This window comes from Dermochelys coriacea, chromosome 12 (genome assembly GCF_009764565.3).
Source record: "Dermochelys coriacea isolate rDerCor1 chromosome 12, rDerCor1.pri.v4, whole genome shotgun sequence".
Lineage (NCBI taxonomy): Eukaryota > Metazoa > Chordata > Testudines > Dermochelyidae > Dermochelys > Dermochelys coriacea.
In genome coordinates this window covers 43761246-43778472 of record NC_050079.1, presented here as the reverse complement: position 1 = coordinate 43778472, position 17227 = coordinate 43761246, and the positions used below count along the sequence as shown (strand labels likewise).

Here is a 17227-nt window from a genome sequence, read left to right as displayed (position 1 = left end):
GTCCAACCCCCTGCTCAAAGCAGGACCAAGTCCCAGTTAAATCATCCCAGCCAGGGCTTTGTCAAGCCTGACCTTAAAAACCTCTAAGGAAGGAGATTCTACCACCTCCCTAGGTAACGCATTCCAGTGTTTCACCACCCTCTTAGTGAAAAAGTTTTTCCTAATATCCAATCTAAACCTCCCCCATTGCAACTTGAGACCATTACTCCTCGTTCTGTCATCTGCTACCATTGAGAACAGTCTAGAGCCATCCTCTTTGAAACCCCCTTTCAGGTAGTTGAAAGCAGCTATCAAATCCCCCCTCATTCTTCTCTTCTGCAGACTAAACAATCCCAGCTCCCTCAGCCTCTCCTCATAAGTCATGTGCTCTAGACCCCTAATCATTTTTGTTGCCCTTCGCTGTACTCTTTCCAATTTATCCACATCCTTCTTGTAGTGTGGGGCCCAAAACTGGACACAGTACTCCAGATGAGGCCTCACCAGTGTCGAATAGAGGGGAACGATCACGTCCCTCGATCTGCTCGCTATGCCCCTACTTATACATCCCAAAATGCCATTGGCCTTCTTGGCAACAAGGGCACACTGCTGACTCATATCCAGCTTCTCGTCCACTGTCACCCCTAGGTCCTTTTCCGCAGAACTGCTGCCGAGCCATTCGGTCCCTAGTCTGTAGCGGTGCATTGGATTCTTCCATCCTAAGTGCAGGACCCTGCACTTATCCTTATTGAACCTCATTAGATTTCTTTTGGCCCAATCTTCCATTGACAATACACGTGGCCCACAGCCCATCTCCATCCTACCACAGGGCAATTACTCTCTGGCCCAGCAGCATCATGTCCACCAGTGCTAACCTAAGCAAGAGCATCCCCTCCCACTCCCACATGCTCAGCACCACACTACTCCGACCCCCTCCAGTACACTCACAACTGCTCTACTTCCCCCTTTTCCAGAGCTGTACCTGAACTGGCTCCTCATCTTCACACTGACCAGATATCAAGAGGTCTCCATATTCTCCCATACACCAAGAGGCCACCTGCACTAGGGGCTGCTGTAAGAAGAGAAAGTTAGACATGTTAGGGACAAACAGCTCTCTGCATGACAGACAAAGCTCAGGCTCAGTAGCATCCAATCCAGCCCATTATGGCACACAGCAGGCCTGGCCAGTGCACCAAGAGGCTTCCTGGGGGATGTTTGGTACGGTCCAAAAGGGCAGTACATATCACCAAGAGAACAGGTATAATTAGGACTGCTCCTGTCCTCAGTGGCCAGAGGACTGGCCTATGGGGGATTTTCAATGAACATTACCGAGCCTTGAGCTTCCTTTGGAAGCAAGTCACTCACGCTGGCTCACTAACAGGGACACTAGGGGCCGCTGCGAAACCTGGGCTGGACATCTACCTGGGAGTAGTCACCAAGGATGGCTTTGTAGAGTCTCTGTACAGTATAGGCATGCATCTCCATGCTATTTGTTATCAGCTGGATCAAGTTGGGGACAGCATCATCTCGAACATAACTTCCTGCCTGAAAGAGAAGTCATATTTCCAAGAAACATACAGGAGGCTTATTTGGTTTCATTGTCACACCCTCTTCCAGCATACTCCATCCACCAGTGAAACTCAAGCCAGCTCAGGGCAGATTCAAAGGGTACTTTAAAGAATCTGCTAGGAGTTAAAAACTGCTTTGCAACATCCTGAAGAGATGTTCTATGGGTTTGTCTACACTGCACACTCCTTACAGCAGCATGTGGAGTATATATGCTGCACAACCCACTGGCATTGGTATAAAGAAGAGTGTAGATGGCAAGGCGCTGCTTAGGCAAGTACAGTACAGACAAACCAGAACCTTAGGGTTCATACCCTACACATCTCACTACACACCCGAGTAGCGCCTCTCCTGCCAACGTTGCTAAAAATAGCAATGTAGTATCCCACTGCCTCCCTGCTGCTGAAGTGCTTCCCCAGTGCAGCGAGCTACAGCAGCCCTTCCCACAGCCTCCCCCATCAGAGCCTTTCCTCACTGCATCCCCTCACCACAGCATTTTACTGCCACCTGTACCTACACACTGCAGTGTGGATGCAACCTGCTTTTCACTGTAGTTCATAGTTACGCATACCCCACGTCTCAGTGAGTGCTGTGTAGACATATCCTATGGCTGATGGTGAACACACACCGTCAGGTAGTAGTAGGAGACCGTCATTATTTAGCTTCTCCCCCAACCCCTCTATGCAACAAACTACATACTGATGATCCAGAAAAATCTAAGCTGCAGAGGCTCTCTGGTTTCTCTGTCAAAATGAAGGCTATCACAACACAAACTAAAAAGTAGACAAATTACATGCTTCCCCACAGGAACCAGGAAGAAAATAAGTCATTGCCATCTGCATCACTCAGTACATGAATAGCTAGGCAGGCGCAAGCTAAGGCTGCTGCTTACTACCAAAAATGTGCCAAATATACCACAGATTTGTCCTGCCCACATCCTACTATGTCTACTTCATCCCCCGTCGTATGTTGGCAAATCCAGACTGGGAGCTCTTTGGAGGTAGTGACTGATTTTCTGTTATGCATTTGCATGGATTAGGACTCCATTTCTTCAGGGAGAAGCAGAGGATGGAATGAGGAGAGAAATTGGCCTGACAACTTCTCCTGTTGGCTCTGCTACACAAGCACCAATGCCAATATTTATTTTGAACCCAAACAAAAAGTTCTCTCCAAGATAGAAATTCTTTCACAGCATCACTCAGCACTATGGTCTTCCATTCTCTTAGAGCTTATACAGATGTTCCTTTACTTGAGATCCCAGGACCATGACTCTTTTGCCTTTTCCGCATTAAGACAGCAGAAAAAGGAACAGATGCCTCCACCAAAGAAGCATCTCTCTGAGCCCTCACACAGATCTGAAAGGATGATGGCACTACTGGCTTCTGCTCCTTGTGTGGACCTCAGCACTGAAGATGCATATATGCAGAATACCTTGGATTTTGGTTCCAAAGAACAGAGCACAGAAGGCAGCAGTGTCACATTCTCTGGTGCCAAGAAAGGCTTCTTTGAAGACAAATTCCTGGATGCAGAAGGCGGTCCTATTTGTTCTCTTGCTCACAGCTGGAGTCTATTCTGATGAAGGACAGGCCAGGGTATTTGCCTGCTTATCTATCTTTACAGACCCTTTGGCTAGGGGCCAGGAACACTGAACGAAGAACCAGGGAATAACCTCTCCCCACAACATAGATGAGGCAGCAAACATGTCATTTGACTTTGGCATCTTGGAGGAAGGAGGTATACTACTTGAATTGCATCTCTTGTACAATGGGCCACGGCATCAAGAACAAAGTCAAAAGGCTGGCCAAGGACAAAACTGTGCAAGATCACAGAAACAAAGGGAAAATTACATGCAGCCTAATGACACCAACTAAGCTAACCCTTGGCATTAATAGTGAGCAGAACAAAGTTTGGCCAAAAAGAAAACTAAGAGCTGCAGGCACAGAGTGATGGACCCCAACACACACAGCTAAAAGAGACCAGAAGGGACTGAAGCCGTTGGGACATCTGGATGGCAGCTGAGAGGGCGCTTCCCAGTGCTACTATCTCTGCTCAAGCTAGCTAGATAGCATACTAGAAACAGTCAGTGTGGACGCTGCAATGTGGGCAGTAGCTTGGGCTAGCCACCCGAATACAATTCAGAGTCTGGACTTGGGTGACTAGCCCATGTCACCGCCTGTGCCACAATGTTATCATGCGAGCTTGAGCAGAGCTAGCATGCGTCTGTCTTCCTGGTCTGGGAGGCCTGCCACCAGCTGCAGTGCAGACATGCCTCAGCAGGCCTCAGTCTGGGCACTGTGTGAGGGAGCTTGTGCAATGCCAGTGGCAACTGTTTGCTAGAAGTTCCCCTCTTACTACCAAGGCAGTTCTCAGTGGAAGTTTGCCTTCAAATGGAAATCAAGTCTCAGTCTCAACAAAGGAAGCTACTTCTTTCCACAGGAAGACACTCAGGACAGGAATCAAACTGGAAACCACGGCCCAGTTTCTCAGGCGTTTTGTGAGAAGACTGTTGTCTCAAATGTTAAATTATAGCAGCCATTTGTCAGCTTCTCACACAAACTCCTCCATGCTTTCTTCCAGGCTGCCCTTTACATATGGCATGCCCTCCCTGACCTCATCTGCAAGGCCTTCCTCTAGTCCCACCTCAGCAGTGATTGTTATCAAGTGGTCAGTCAATAAATGATAATTAGGCCCAAAAGGTAGCTGGGTTAGCTGACACTGTATGTATAATTAATTACATAAGAATGGCAGAAAGAAAAGGAGTACTTGTGGCACCTTAGAGACTAACAAATTTATTAGAGCATAAGCTTTCGTGAGCTACAGCTCACTTCATCGGATGCATTTGGTGGAAAAAACAGAGGAGAGATTTATATACACACACACACAGAGAACATGAAACAATGGGTTTATCATACACACTGTAAGGAGAGTGATCACTTAAGATAAGCCATCACCAGCAGCGGGGGGCGCGGGGGGGAAGAGGAGGAGGAGGAAAACCTTTCATGGTGACAAGCAAGGTAGGTTTCAGAGTAGCAGCCGTGTTAGTCTGTATTCGCAAAAAGAAAAGGAGTACTTGTGGCACCTTAGAGACTAACAAATTTATTAGAGCATAAGCTTTGCTGTAGCTCACGAAAGCTTATGCTCTAATAAATTTGTTAGTCTCTAAGGTGCCACAAGCAAGGTAGGCTAATTCCAGCAGTTAACAAGAATATCAGAGGAACAGTGGGGGGTGGGGTGGGAGGGAGAAATACCATGGGGAAATAGTTTTACTTTGTGTAATGACTCATCCATTCCCAGTCTCTATTCAAGCCTAAGTTAATTGTATCCAATTTGCAAATTAATTCCAATTCAGCAGTCTCTCGTTGGAGTCTGTTTTTGAAGCTTTTTTGTTGAAGTATAGCCACTCTTAGGTCTGTGATCAAGTGACCAGAGAGATTGAAGTGTTCTCCAACTGGTTTTTGAATGTTATAATTCTTGACGTCTGATTTGTGTCCATTCATTCTTTTATGTAGAGACTGTCCAGTTTGGCCAACAGAGACAAACACCTACAAGATCTCTATCATGCATTCCTACAACTACAATACCCACCTGCTGAAGTGAAGAAACAGATTGACAGAGCCAGAAGAGTACCCAGAAGTCACCTACTACAGGACAGGCCCAACAAAGAAAACAACAGAACGCCACTAGCCATCACCTTCAGCCCCCAACTAAAACCTCTCCAACGCATCATCAAGGATCTACAACCTATCCTGAAGGACGAGCCATCGCTCTCACAGATCTTGGGAGACAGACCAGTCCTTGCTTACAGACAGCCCCCCAATCTGAAGCAAATACTCACCAGCAACCACACACCACACAACAGAACCACTAACCCAGGAACCTATCCTTGCAACAAAGCCCGTTGCCAACTCTGCCCACATATCTATTCAGGGGATACCATCATAGGGCCTAATCACATCAGCCACACTATCAGAGGCTCGTTCACCTGCGCATCTACCAATGTGATATATGCCATCATGTGCCAGCAATGCCCCTCTGCCATGTACATTGGCCAAACTGGACAGTCTCTACGTAAAAGAATGAATGGACACAAATCAGACGTCAAGAATTATAACATTCAAAAACCAGTTGGAGAACACTTCAATCTCTCTGGTCACTCGATCACAGACCTAAGAGTGGCTATACTTCAACAAAAAAGCTTCAAAAACAGACTCCAACGAGAGACTGCTGAATTGGAATTAATTTGCAAACTGGATACAATTAACTTAGGCTTGAATAGAGACTGGGAATGGATGAGTCATTACACAAAGTAAAACTATTTCCCCTTGGTATTTCTCCCTCCCACCCCACCCCCCACGATGAAGTGAGCTGTAGCTCACGAAAGCTTATGCTCTAATAAATTTGTTAGTCTCTAAGGTGCCACAAGTACTCCTTTTCTTTTTGCGAATACAGACTAACACGGCTGCTACTCTGAAATCTGATATTCTTGTTAACTGCTGGAATTAGCCTACCTTGCATGTCACCATGAAAGGTTTTCCTCCTTTCCCCCCCCTGCTGCTGGTGATGGCTTATCTTAAGTGATCACTCTCCTTACAGTGTATATGATAAACCCATTGTTTCATGTTCTCTGTGTGTGTGTATATAAATCTCTCCTCTGTTTTTTCCACCAAATGCATCGGATGAAGTGAGCTGTAGCTCACGAAAGCTTATGCTCTAATAAATTTGTTAGTCTCTAAGGTGCCACAGGTACTCCTTTTCTTTTTGCGAATACAGACTAACACGGCTGCTACTCTGAAACATAAGAATGGCAGGAGTATCCATCTCGAAAAGCTGTATGTATTTGATTGCACCCCTCTCCTCTCACCCTTCAAATGTCACTTGGCTTCTTGGATTATGGTAAAGAGCTTGTATTTCCATATTTACTTGTACTGCACGCAGCACAAAGCGGCCCTAACCCTTCCTGAAGCCCCTAGGTGCTACTGTCATTGAAGTATTAAATATTAGGACATCATTTCATAGTGGCTCCTTGCACATTCTCTTCTGAAATGTTTGGGGGGGGGGAATCAAAATCCTTTCCCATTTTCATTTCAGGAAACACCCTAATTGTCCCAGGCTGCTTGTCACTAGCTCCTACACACACAGTGCTCTGTATTAGCATCCAAGGGCCTGCAGTCAATACAACTACAGTGCAGAGTGGCTGATGGTTCTAAACTGATGCAGGACTAGCCACTGCATGAAGTTACAGAAAGCTGTTCATAGGTTCTCAGGATATGCACCACTTACCGTTGTTAGGACTCGCATAATTGTGTCTATGTGCCAGCGCTTGGAAGGGGCATATCTGAGAAGATAATGAAGAAAAAGTCAGAGGAGTGATTAGTTCTGGCATTTACCACCAGTAGAAAATCAGGTAGGATTATGAAAGCTTCCTCTTCCCTCACCTCCTGATCCATCCCTCACTAGAAAGCAATCTCACATTTGCTGGGAAATAGCATATGGATTCACTTTTTCAATAGATCACCATTAAACTACTAGTTTTACTATGGAATAAAGTGATACTCTGCAGTACAGGACAGTAGAGCTGGTCTTCCAATTATAAAGTCACAGTAGTAATGAGATCATCTTGTTTCACAATTTAATGGAAACGAGACTGAACATGGCATCCATTCCACATAGCAGAAGGAGTAAGCACACTGAATTTGTTTAACAATGTAATCAGTAATTAAGTGCTTATCATTTTATAGGAGGTACTGTTTGTAGGCATGCCACCACCGCTGATTTGAGGAGGGGATGGGAAGAAATGACCAAGACAGTCCCCCAGCCTCATTAGTTCTGGCGTGGCAGAGAGAGATACACAAATGCCCAGCCACAAAGTTCCCAGGACCAACAGGGGATTAATGTGAACTTTAATTGAGCCCTTACTTCTCTGCTGCAAGAAATATTCCGGAGGCACAATCTGCCTTGAACTCTGGCTCACAGGAATCCAGGAAATACAGCAGTTCCTTCATCATTCCACGGATGTTGTTCCCATTAACTAATGCAAAGCTCAGCTCCATTGCCCGCCTGGAACAAGAGAGAGCAAGATGATAATGAGCTATCTCCATCAAATGACAAATACAGGGACAGGTTTCCCACCTGCCCAAATCCCTCCATTTCCTGAATTCTCACCTTTCAGTAAGGAAAGGAGCAGCAATCTTGATTAACGCTACTTTCCCATTCACCAGCAGATATTAAGCACCAGAGAACAAAAAACTACTGAAAAGAGGGGGGAAAAGGGAAGTTCTCCAGCATTTTTATAGAAGCCTCTAACTATCCTAAAGAACAGAACACCTTTCAGCAGCAAGCGTCCATCTGAGAATTTCTGAACCTCCAGCTATTGGTCACTGCCTTGCAGAATTAGTCCGACATAACAGTGAAAGCAACCCCAGGCCGCGAGAGGCTACAATTGAAGGCCAGAAGGATACGATGATCATTAGTCTAACTCATGGGTTCTCAAACTGGGGGTGGGGACCCCTCAGGGGGTTGTGAGGTATTACCTGGTGGGTCGTGAGCAGTCAGCCTCCATCCCAAACCCTGCTTTGCCTCCAGCATTTATAATGGTGTTCAATATATAAAAGTGTTTAGTTTATAAGGGGAGGTCCTCACTCAGAGGCTTGCTATGTGAAAGGGATCACCAGTACAAAAGTTTGAGAACCACTAGTCTAACTGTCCACATAGCACAGGACAGAAAATCTCACTCCATCAAATCCAAAGGGTCTGGTTGAGCTAGAAATCCAATCTGAAAGACTTCAAGGGATGGAGAATCCACCACATCCGCAGTAAGTTGTTTCACTGGTTAATCACCCTCATTGTTAAAAACAGGTGCCTTATTTCTAGTCTGAATTTGTTTAGCTTCAGTTTCCAACCACTGGGTCTCATTCTGTCTGTCTGCTAGATTAGGGAGCCCTCTACGATCACAAATCTTTTCCCCGTGTAGGTACTTGTACACAGTGATCAAGTCACCTCTTACCTTCTCTTGCATACACTAAATAGATGGAACTCCTTTAGTCTCACTGTAAAACAGATTTTCCAGACTGCAAATTATTTGTGTAGTTCTTCTCTGAACCCCTTCCAGTTAGTCAACAACCTTTTTGAGCTGTGGACACCAGAACTGGACACGATTTTCCAGTTATGGTTTCATGAATGTTTTACACAACAGTTATAACACCTGCTATTCAATGTTCCCCTGTTGAGAGGCCCAAGGATTGCATTAGCCCTCAGCCACAGCACTGCACTGAGCACTCATGTTCAGCTGGTTTCCACAATGACCCTTAAGTCTTTTTCAGAGTCACTGCTTTCCAGGATACAGGCCCCCATACTGTAAGTGTGATCTAAATTCTTGGTTCCCAGATGTATTACCTTGTATTTGGCTATATTAAAACGCACACTGTTCACTTGAGCCCAGCTTATTTTTTCCAAGCAATACATATTATTCTATATAACTGAGCTATCTATCATTTACCATTTCACTAATCTGTCATCTGCAATCAATCAGCAATGATTTTATTTTCTCTTTCAGATCAATAGACACTGAATATCACGAGGCCACAGACATACTTCTTGAAGAGTAAACACCATTACTTACAGTTATCTTTGAGATCACTTGGCCAGTTTTAAAATCCATTTAATATGTGCTGCAATCATTTTGTTTAGTGCTCAGTTTTTTAAATCAGACTGCTGTGCAGGACTAAGTTAAATGTCTTACTGAAGTCTCAGTGTATTATGTCAAGTCACCTCTATCAAATCATATTCAAGAGAAATTAAGTTTATTTGCTGAGACCTATTTTCAGTAAAATCATTGAATTATGCTGCCATCCTTTATGCTCAATATCACCATTTTCTTGATTTTGTCTGGGACTGATGCACAGGTAACCAGCCTATTGTTATTGAAGTTACCCGCTTTTTTTAAGTACTAGTATATTCGCTTTTTTCCAATTACTTGGGATTTCCCCAGTATTCCAAGATGTGTTAAAATATCAGTATCAATGGATCAGAGAGCTCCCCATCCAACTCTTGATACTCTTGAGTGCAAGTTATCTGGACCTGAAGATTTGAAACAGTTTAGTGTTATCAGCTACCATTTAATATCTCCCTAGTTACTGTCAAATATGAAGTATTTCTTTAACACTGTAAACTCTGATTGTGTAATCTAGCTTCTTCCCTATATAAAAAAAATTAAACACTTTTCTACATCATTAACAATTTCACCCTGTCTAATAATGGACCTATACCATTGCTAGATTGCTTTTTTCCTGATATATTTTAAAATTTCCTTTTTATTGTCCTTAACCCTACTAAACCATTGGTGTTTCATGTTTAAAAAGTTTAATCTTGTGTCATGTTGAAGTTTATCAATATAGCAGCAAGACAGGAAGTGCTTCGGTGCTTCACAACCACATACATCAGAGCACTGAGCAAAGGACACTGCTGCTGTTTCTTTGACCATATTCAGAGATTTATTTCCTCTATGGAGCTCCCAAGCACAAATCTTGAGCTTATTTAGTGGGCAGATGACAAGCTGAAAGCAAGGGCCAAGCACACTTTGAACTGCACTGAACAGACATACACAACAACAATATAGCCAAAGGAGACAAGGATGCGCCTAAATAGAGAGCCAATACCAAATGCATAAAAAAAAAAAGCTATCATTCCCCTTGGCTTCCACACACATCTGCTTTTAGTGCTCCTGGGGATTCTGTCACCAAGTCAGCTGATTACCGGAATGACAGACGTGCGTTGTCAGCAGCTTGAGTGTCAGCATTGTGACAGGGCACTCTGCCGATGGATCACTCTTAGGCTTCATCCTCCAACTGCACCGAAGAGAGTAGAAGCTTCTATGGGGCTCTAGCATACCACTGATTTCTTACCATGCTCCAGAGCATGACACTGTGACCTCCCACCCTACACCTGCGGGCATGAGGCTCGAACACACCACAGTCATCTGTAGCCTCTCATGCAGGCCCTGGCTCTCAACAATAGAAAGAGGTTGATCTGCTGAATCCTTATGCAATCATACCTCAGAATGGGGTTCACTGATTACAAGATTAGCGTGAGCAATACCCATTACAAAGACAGATTAAGTTAAATGTTAACAGAAGGGCAGATCCAATTTGCAGAATAGCAACATTCAGAATTGAGCTAATGACAGGAGCAAGGACAGAAATAAAAGGTCCACAGAGATTAAAAACATGAAAACTGATTATTTGTCAAAGTTGAATCTATTACACAGATTTTCAGTAAGGAGAGAAACTTGACACGCCATAATGTCGAAGGAGACCCATAGATTGCAGGGATAACAAAACAGATATGTTTGCAATGTTACAGGATAGCAATGAGGGCAATAAAATTTTGGGCTGCACATGCAGAGGTGTGTCATCACTGAGCAAGGATAGATTGGCCTCTCTCTCTCTTTGGCTTTGGTGCAAAGATACATGGAATATCGCACGGAGTTCTGACCACCACATTACAGGAACAATACTGACAAACCGGAGCGAGTTTAGGTAAGAGCAGTATGTGATCAAAGAGCTGGAAGGCCTAACTTAGGAGAAGGACTGAAAAAGCTAAATATGCAACACTTGGCAAAGTGAGGCTAGGGTGTGGTGGGAGAGACAGAACCACAAAACAGCTCACAAGTATTGCACAGACGCAAGACGAAAAATCAAGGTGTTTAGTGTGGCAAAAAGGAAGCAACTAGGTGGTAACAAGATGAAACTGAGGGTGAACATCAAGAAAAAAAAATCCCTGGAAGTGAGATGTGCTAGACTATGAAACGATCTCCCAAGGGACAGAGTGGAAACCCTACCAGTCTGAACATTTAAACTCAAACTGAACACCAGAAAACATACAACAGGAAACAATCCTGCATTTGTGACTGTCTCCCCTAGGTTTCTATATAACTCCTTTTACCATGACAGCAGAGTACTGCACAAAAGCCCAGAACACTGTACACCTCTGCCTGATCCTCCAGGCAGTGGAGAATCACTCTGGGCCTATAGGCCTTTCACAGATTGCTTTACAAGCATAAACTTGGGGGAAGGGAGAGAGTGTACTAAAAAGATGAGTTTTACAACCTGATCTGAACTCATTTAGGCTGGAGCTTCTTCTGAGCTCTTCTAGCAAGGAGTTCCATGGCCCAGGCCCCTAAGATATTTACTATGCAAGATCAACTTCCCTGATAAGTTGGCTGCCTGTCACCATCCCTGTTCTCTCTGAAGCAGGGGGAAGACTGGACAGTAATAAGAGTCTCCCTTGTGGGAGTTAACGTCCATCTGTCTCTCTCCCCATCCCATAGGCTCATAGTCCTGACGTAATAAGTCAGACAGATAGATCTCTGTAGCTCAATTACCGTTTAATGGAGACATCCAGATCTTTTAGGCAGTCCACAATGGTGCTTCTGTGCCGCTGTACTGCATTGTGGTCTGTCTGCACAGTCTTCAACAAAGATGTCAAAGCTACATATCTGGGATAGAGAGGACAAAGGAAGAACACCACATTGGTGCCAGCCATTCTGTTTCATTGCAAAGTAAAAGGGTTTAGTTTTCCTCTGCACTAAGACAGGATTTTCCCAGTGCTACTGGGAGCAAAGGAAAATCTGCCAGGCTGCTCTCTGACCCAACCAAAGGGGAGTTTCCAAGCAGAGGATGTAGATGTACCATAAGAGATACTTCTGTGACAAAGTGAAAGCGCAGCTTCACTGGCCGCTGGAAAAAAACATATTGTGTGAGCTATTCCAGGAACCTGTGTCCAGACTATAACTGGGCTGCAGTAGCTTGCTGTAGACCTACTGGCTAGTGCGGAAAGGCCAGGATACACCCAGGGAAAGAAGTGTGGCAGGGAGAGAGAAAATTAGTCACCAAGGCAGTTTAGCCAAACCCACCCCAGTAACCTTTCCCAATACTGCCTTGGGAGCTGCTTCTGCAGACTCTTAACACAACAGTGTCCCATGTCTGACACACTTCAGGGAACTTACCTAATATTTTTGTCGTTATTTAACAAGAAACGGCCTAGGATGTTGATGGCTAACACCTGTAGAAAAAAAGAGTTAGGGAAGGTTAGTGATCACAGCAAGCTCCTGCTCCTCACCGCTGCTTCATGAGCCCTCATAGTCCTTCAGCGACCTTGCATGCAAAGTGCTAAGACTAATGATGGGCAGAAACAGCAAGAACTCCAGACACTGATTAATCAGAGAAAGAGGCAGGAGTCATGCACATGGCTCCGGCTCCCCAATGCACTTTCTTTAAGTGCAGTGTGGCTCTGGGAGAAGGCTGCACACCCGGCCAAAGAGGAATCTCACTGCACAGCATACAGCAAGTCGTACAAGGGCACTAAATCTTAGTACAGCTGTGCATGCTTCCACTGTGGAATAAACTCACTAACCACCATCTACAGCTCCCCTCAGACATTCCAAGTTATGTCTCCACCTCCTTGGCCAGTGGATACAAATTACAAGAGGAATCCATTATCACCCTCCTGGAGCTCAGGAAGAGATACAGGCTGTGTCAACACATTATGGTTCCTGGTACAGCTCTCATTCCCTTCCCTCACTATGTTACAAGCAGTTAACTTCCAGACATTGCTACTGGTACAACATCTGGCACAGGATCTCACTGTTGTAACATCGTCCCAAACCCAAGCTCTGAGATTCTCATCTACCACCAGCACCATAGTAACTCTCAGAGATTTAGGTTGGACGTTAGGAAAAACTTCCTGTCAGGGTAGCTAAGCATGGGAACAAGTTATCTACGGAGGTTGTGGAATCTCCACCACTGGGGGTTTTTTAGACAAACATTTGTCAGGGATGATCTAGATCAGTGTTTCCCAATGTGTGGTACGTGTACCCCTGGTGGTACGTGAAAGGGTTTCAAGGGATACGCAGCAGAATTTTTTATTTTACTTTATCATAGTTTTTTTTTAGCAGCAGAAAACAATTCACTAAAATTTAATATATGAGAGTGATGTACACTTGTACAGTAGAAATACACACAGATTTACATTGTAACTAATATGATAACACATTCAGTAACATCTATTAGCACAGCAGAGCCGACGCAAACCACGTGTGTATGTTACCATGGCTCGGGCAATACGCTTGCCTTTGTGGCATGCGCAGAAGTCATACTGATGGGATAAAAGATAAAAGTGAATAACTACTCGTAGTAATCTAAAGATCGTAGCAAGTACATACTTGGTGTGTATTAATATACAAAATTTCTCTTTGTTTTTGTTAAACCCATTTATAATGGATCGCTGGCTAAAAACGGGAAGTTTGAAACGTACAAAAGAAAATTACAAAGGAAATATGAATGTTAGTGATAATTATGCCGAAAAATGCAGTGATATGGCTACATCAGACAATTGTGACCACAAAATTAGTGAACCATGTGAACCATCTGTAAGTTTATTGAACATATCAGCTGCAAAGAAAACGAAAAAAGCCTGCAAATATGTTGAAGAATATCTTAAAACTGGGATTTTCGTGGACTGGCAATGAGATGGATCCTGTTCCACTATGTGTGATTTGTTACAAGACTCTCACAAATGAAAGTATGAAACCATCCAACCTAAAACGCCATTTCAATAGCAAACAAAGAATACAAGGGAAAACCTGTAGAATTCTTCGAAAATAGGCGCAAAGATCTCTAAAAGTCCCAGAAAACAATTCGTAATGTGACGGGAGGTGAAAATATGAAAGCTTTGGAAGCTTCATATAGTGTGGCGTACTTAATTGCAAAGTCCGGAGCTGCTGAAGTGATTGGCGAGACATTAGTAAAATCTGCAGCCAAAGTAATGGTGCAAGTGATGATTGGAGACAAGGCTAACAAAATGACAGATTTCAGAGAAGCAGCTGTGTTAGTCTGTATCCGCAAAAGAAAAGGAGTACTTGTGGCACCTTAGAGACTAACAAAGCTTATGCTCAAATAAATCTGTTAGTCTCTAAGGTGCCACAAGTACTCCTTTTCTTTTTAAGGCTAGCAAAGCTATAGATTGTGTCCCCCTCTCAAATAACATGTTCATTGTAGAATCACAGATATGGCCAAAAACGTAAAGCAGCAATTATTGTCAAGAGTACAAGAGTCGCTACTATGCACTGCAAGCGGATGAATCCACTGATATTGTGAATTTAGCTAATCTTTTGTTGTTTATCAGATACGAGTTGAATAATGAAGTCCACGATATTTTGTTCTGCCAACCTATGCCAACACATACAACTGGAGAAGCTATTTTTAAAGTTTATTGATGACTATCAAAAACAATGACTTGGATTGGAGTCGTTGTGTTGGATTAAGCACGGATGGCGCCAGAGCCATGATTGGTTCGAAGATAGGAGTTGTTGCATGTATTCAAGCTGTTGCACCAGAAGCAAAATCGACTCATTATTGCATTCACAGGGAAGCACTCACCACCCAGAACATGCAGGCAGATCTAAAGCAAGTACTGGATGAAGCTGTGAAAATAAACAATTTTGTGAAAGGCCGCCCTCTGAACACCCGGCTGTTTTCTCAGCTTTGTGATGAGAACACACAACTCCTATTTCACACTGAAGTGCATTGGCTTTCACATGAAAAAGTTCTGAATCGCCTGTTTGAGCTGCGAGAAGAACTGCAAGGTTTTTTTAGATTAAACCTTTAACCTGCGAGACCGTATACATGACTGGAAATGGCTATGCAAACTAGCATATATTGTAGGTTTCAGAGTAGCAGCCGTGTTAGTCTGTATTCGCATAAAGAAAAGGAGTACTTGTGGCACCTTAGAGACTAACAAATTTATTAGAGCATAAGCTTTCGTGAGCTACAGCTCACTTCATCGGATGCATCTGATGAAGTGAGCTGTAGCTCACGAAAGCTTATGCTCTAATAAATTTGTTAGTCTCTAAGGTGCCACAAGTACTCCTTTTCTTTTAGCATATATTGTAGATATCTTTGCTCATTTAAACAACCTCAATCTATCCTTGCAAGGGAAACTCATGAATATTCCATGTTCAAGACAAAGTGAGCACTATGGTCGCAAAATTGAAAATGTGGCATAAACATCTTTGTCATCGTGAACTGGATTCCTTTCCATCTCTTCATGACTTAGTAATAAACTCAACTAACCAACTTGATAGTGTTGCAAACCATGAAGCAGCATTTGGAAAGTTTGCAGAAAGATCTTTGTAAGTATTTCCCTGAACTGGACGGCACATTTGAATGGATAAGGAATCCTTTTATCATCAATGTTCAAACATTGCCAAATAATCTCTCTGCTTCAGAAGAACAGCAGCTCTTAGAGCTGGCTTCAGATAGCTTCCTGAAAACAAAATTTGAGCAAAATACACTGACGTCATTTTGGTTGGGGGTTAACTCTGAATATCCAGCTCTATCGGACAAGGCTGTCAAATATCTTCTGCCTTTTCCCACCTCATATTTGTGTGAGATCAGATTCTCTGTGCTGGCTGGCATCAAAACAAAAGAACGAAATCATCTTATTGACGTGGAACCCCATCTTCATCTTAAGATCACAAACATCGAGCCAGATATCCCCATGACAGCGTCTGGTCAAAAGCAGTTCCATCCCTCACACTGAATAGTTTGGTTTGTACTGAAAATTTTTCAATACTGAAATAGTAAGTATTAAAACTAGTGCTTTCTTCACTAACCTAACCAGCGTATTTTAATTTCAGAATGATATAAATTCACTATGTATGTATATATACACATATATACATATACATACACACACACGCGCGCGCGCGCACACACACACACACACACACACACACACACACACACACTGTTCTGCCAGACTGTTGATTCACGTCTATTATTTTAATTATTTCAAGTACCATTTCTATATGTAACTATTATTTCTATTACAATTTTTGTTTCAACTGTATGGAATATAATTTTCTATTTATTTCTAACAAACATTTAATCCAGAATGAAACTAATTAGGAGTTGTTATAAAAATGTGGCTACCAAACCCCTCCCCCCAAAAATTATCTTCACCGGAGAAGGGTACGCAGGTAAGACAAATGTCTCAAAAGGGGTGCAACTGTTGTAAGTTTGAGAAACACTGATCTAGATGATACTTAGTCCTACCTCAGTGCAGGGGACTGGACTAGACAACCCATCCAGGTCCCTGCCAGTCCTACCTTTCTATGATTCTACCAATTCCAGTGACACTTTAGAGCCCTAAGTACTAGCCATCGGTAACTGACGAGTTCAGCCTGGAGACTACTGTTTGACTACAATCAAGTGTAATGGTTTAGCTTCATACATCCACTAGGAAAACTAGTACCTGCCCTAGCCCCAACAGGTGGACTCCATTTAATCAGTCATTTCATCTCTAATTTTTACGATCCTATGGGTTTAGTGAAAAGAACCATGGTAAAGGCAACATACTCGCAGTCCACTCTCAGACTTGATGTCCATAATAGTCAATACAGTTTCATAGAGGATGGCATTACCCACGTTTTTACTTGTTTCTGTATTAGTGGCAACCTGGAAAAAAAAAAAACAGTAAAGTAACTGCCCATGCTTTGCCAGCACCTGCAACACCCTACCCAGGCCACCTCCCATTTCTGTATCAGAACACAGCACCACCCTCCCACTTGCCCAGCTTGTTAGCTCCTGCCAGATTAAATCACTGCCCGCAGAAGTGCACACTTGTGGCA

The 17227-nt window shown here is 43.4% G+C and overlaps 1 protein-coding gene and 1 non-coding gene across 5 annotated transcripts in view; both read right to left on the bottom strand.

The window, feature by feature from the left end:
• AP1G1 (adaptor related protein complex 1 subunit gamma 1) overlaps positions 1-17227 on the bottom strand; it is a 107319-nt gene that overhangs the window by 19028 nt on the left and 71064 nt on the right. For all 4 annotated transcript variants that reach the window (XM_038367788.2, XM_043494732.1, XM_038367787.2 and 1 more), the window contains 7 exons: positions 16956-17054; positions 12545-12600; positions 11921-12034; positions 7459-7599; positions 6823-6877; positions 1399-1521; positions 959-1048 (listed from right to left, as the gene is read on the bottom strand). In XM_038367788.2, coding sequence (XP_038223716.1) covers positions 959-1048; positions 1399-1521; positions 6823-6877; positions 7459-7599; positions 11921-12034; positions 12545-12600; positions 16956-17054 — 678 coding nt within the window. The remainder of the gene's footprint in view (positions 1-958; positions 1049-1398; positions 1522-6822; positions 6878-7458; positions 7600-11920; positions 12035-12544; positions 12601-16955; positions 17055-17227) is intronic.
• LOC119841498 lies at positions 10306-10392 on the bottom strand. The gene has a single exon (XR_005288570.1). It is a non-coding gene; the product is annotated as a small nucleolar RNA SNORD71 (small nucleolar RNA).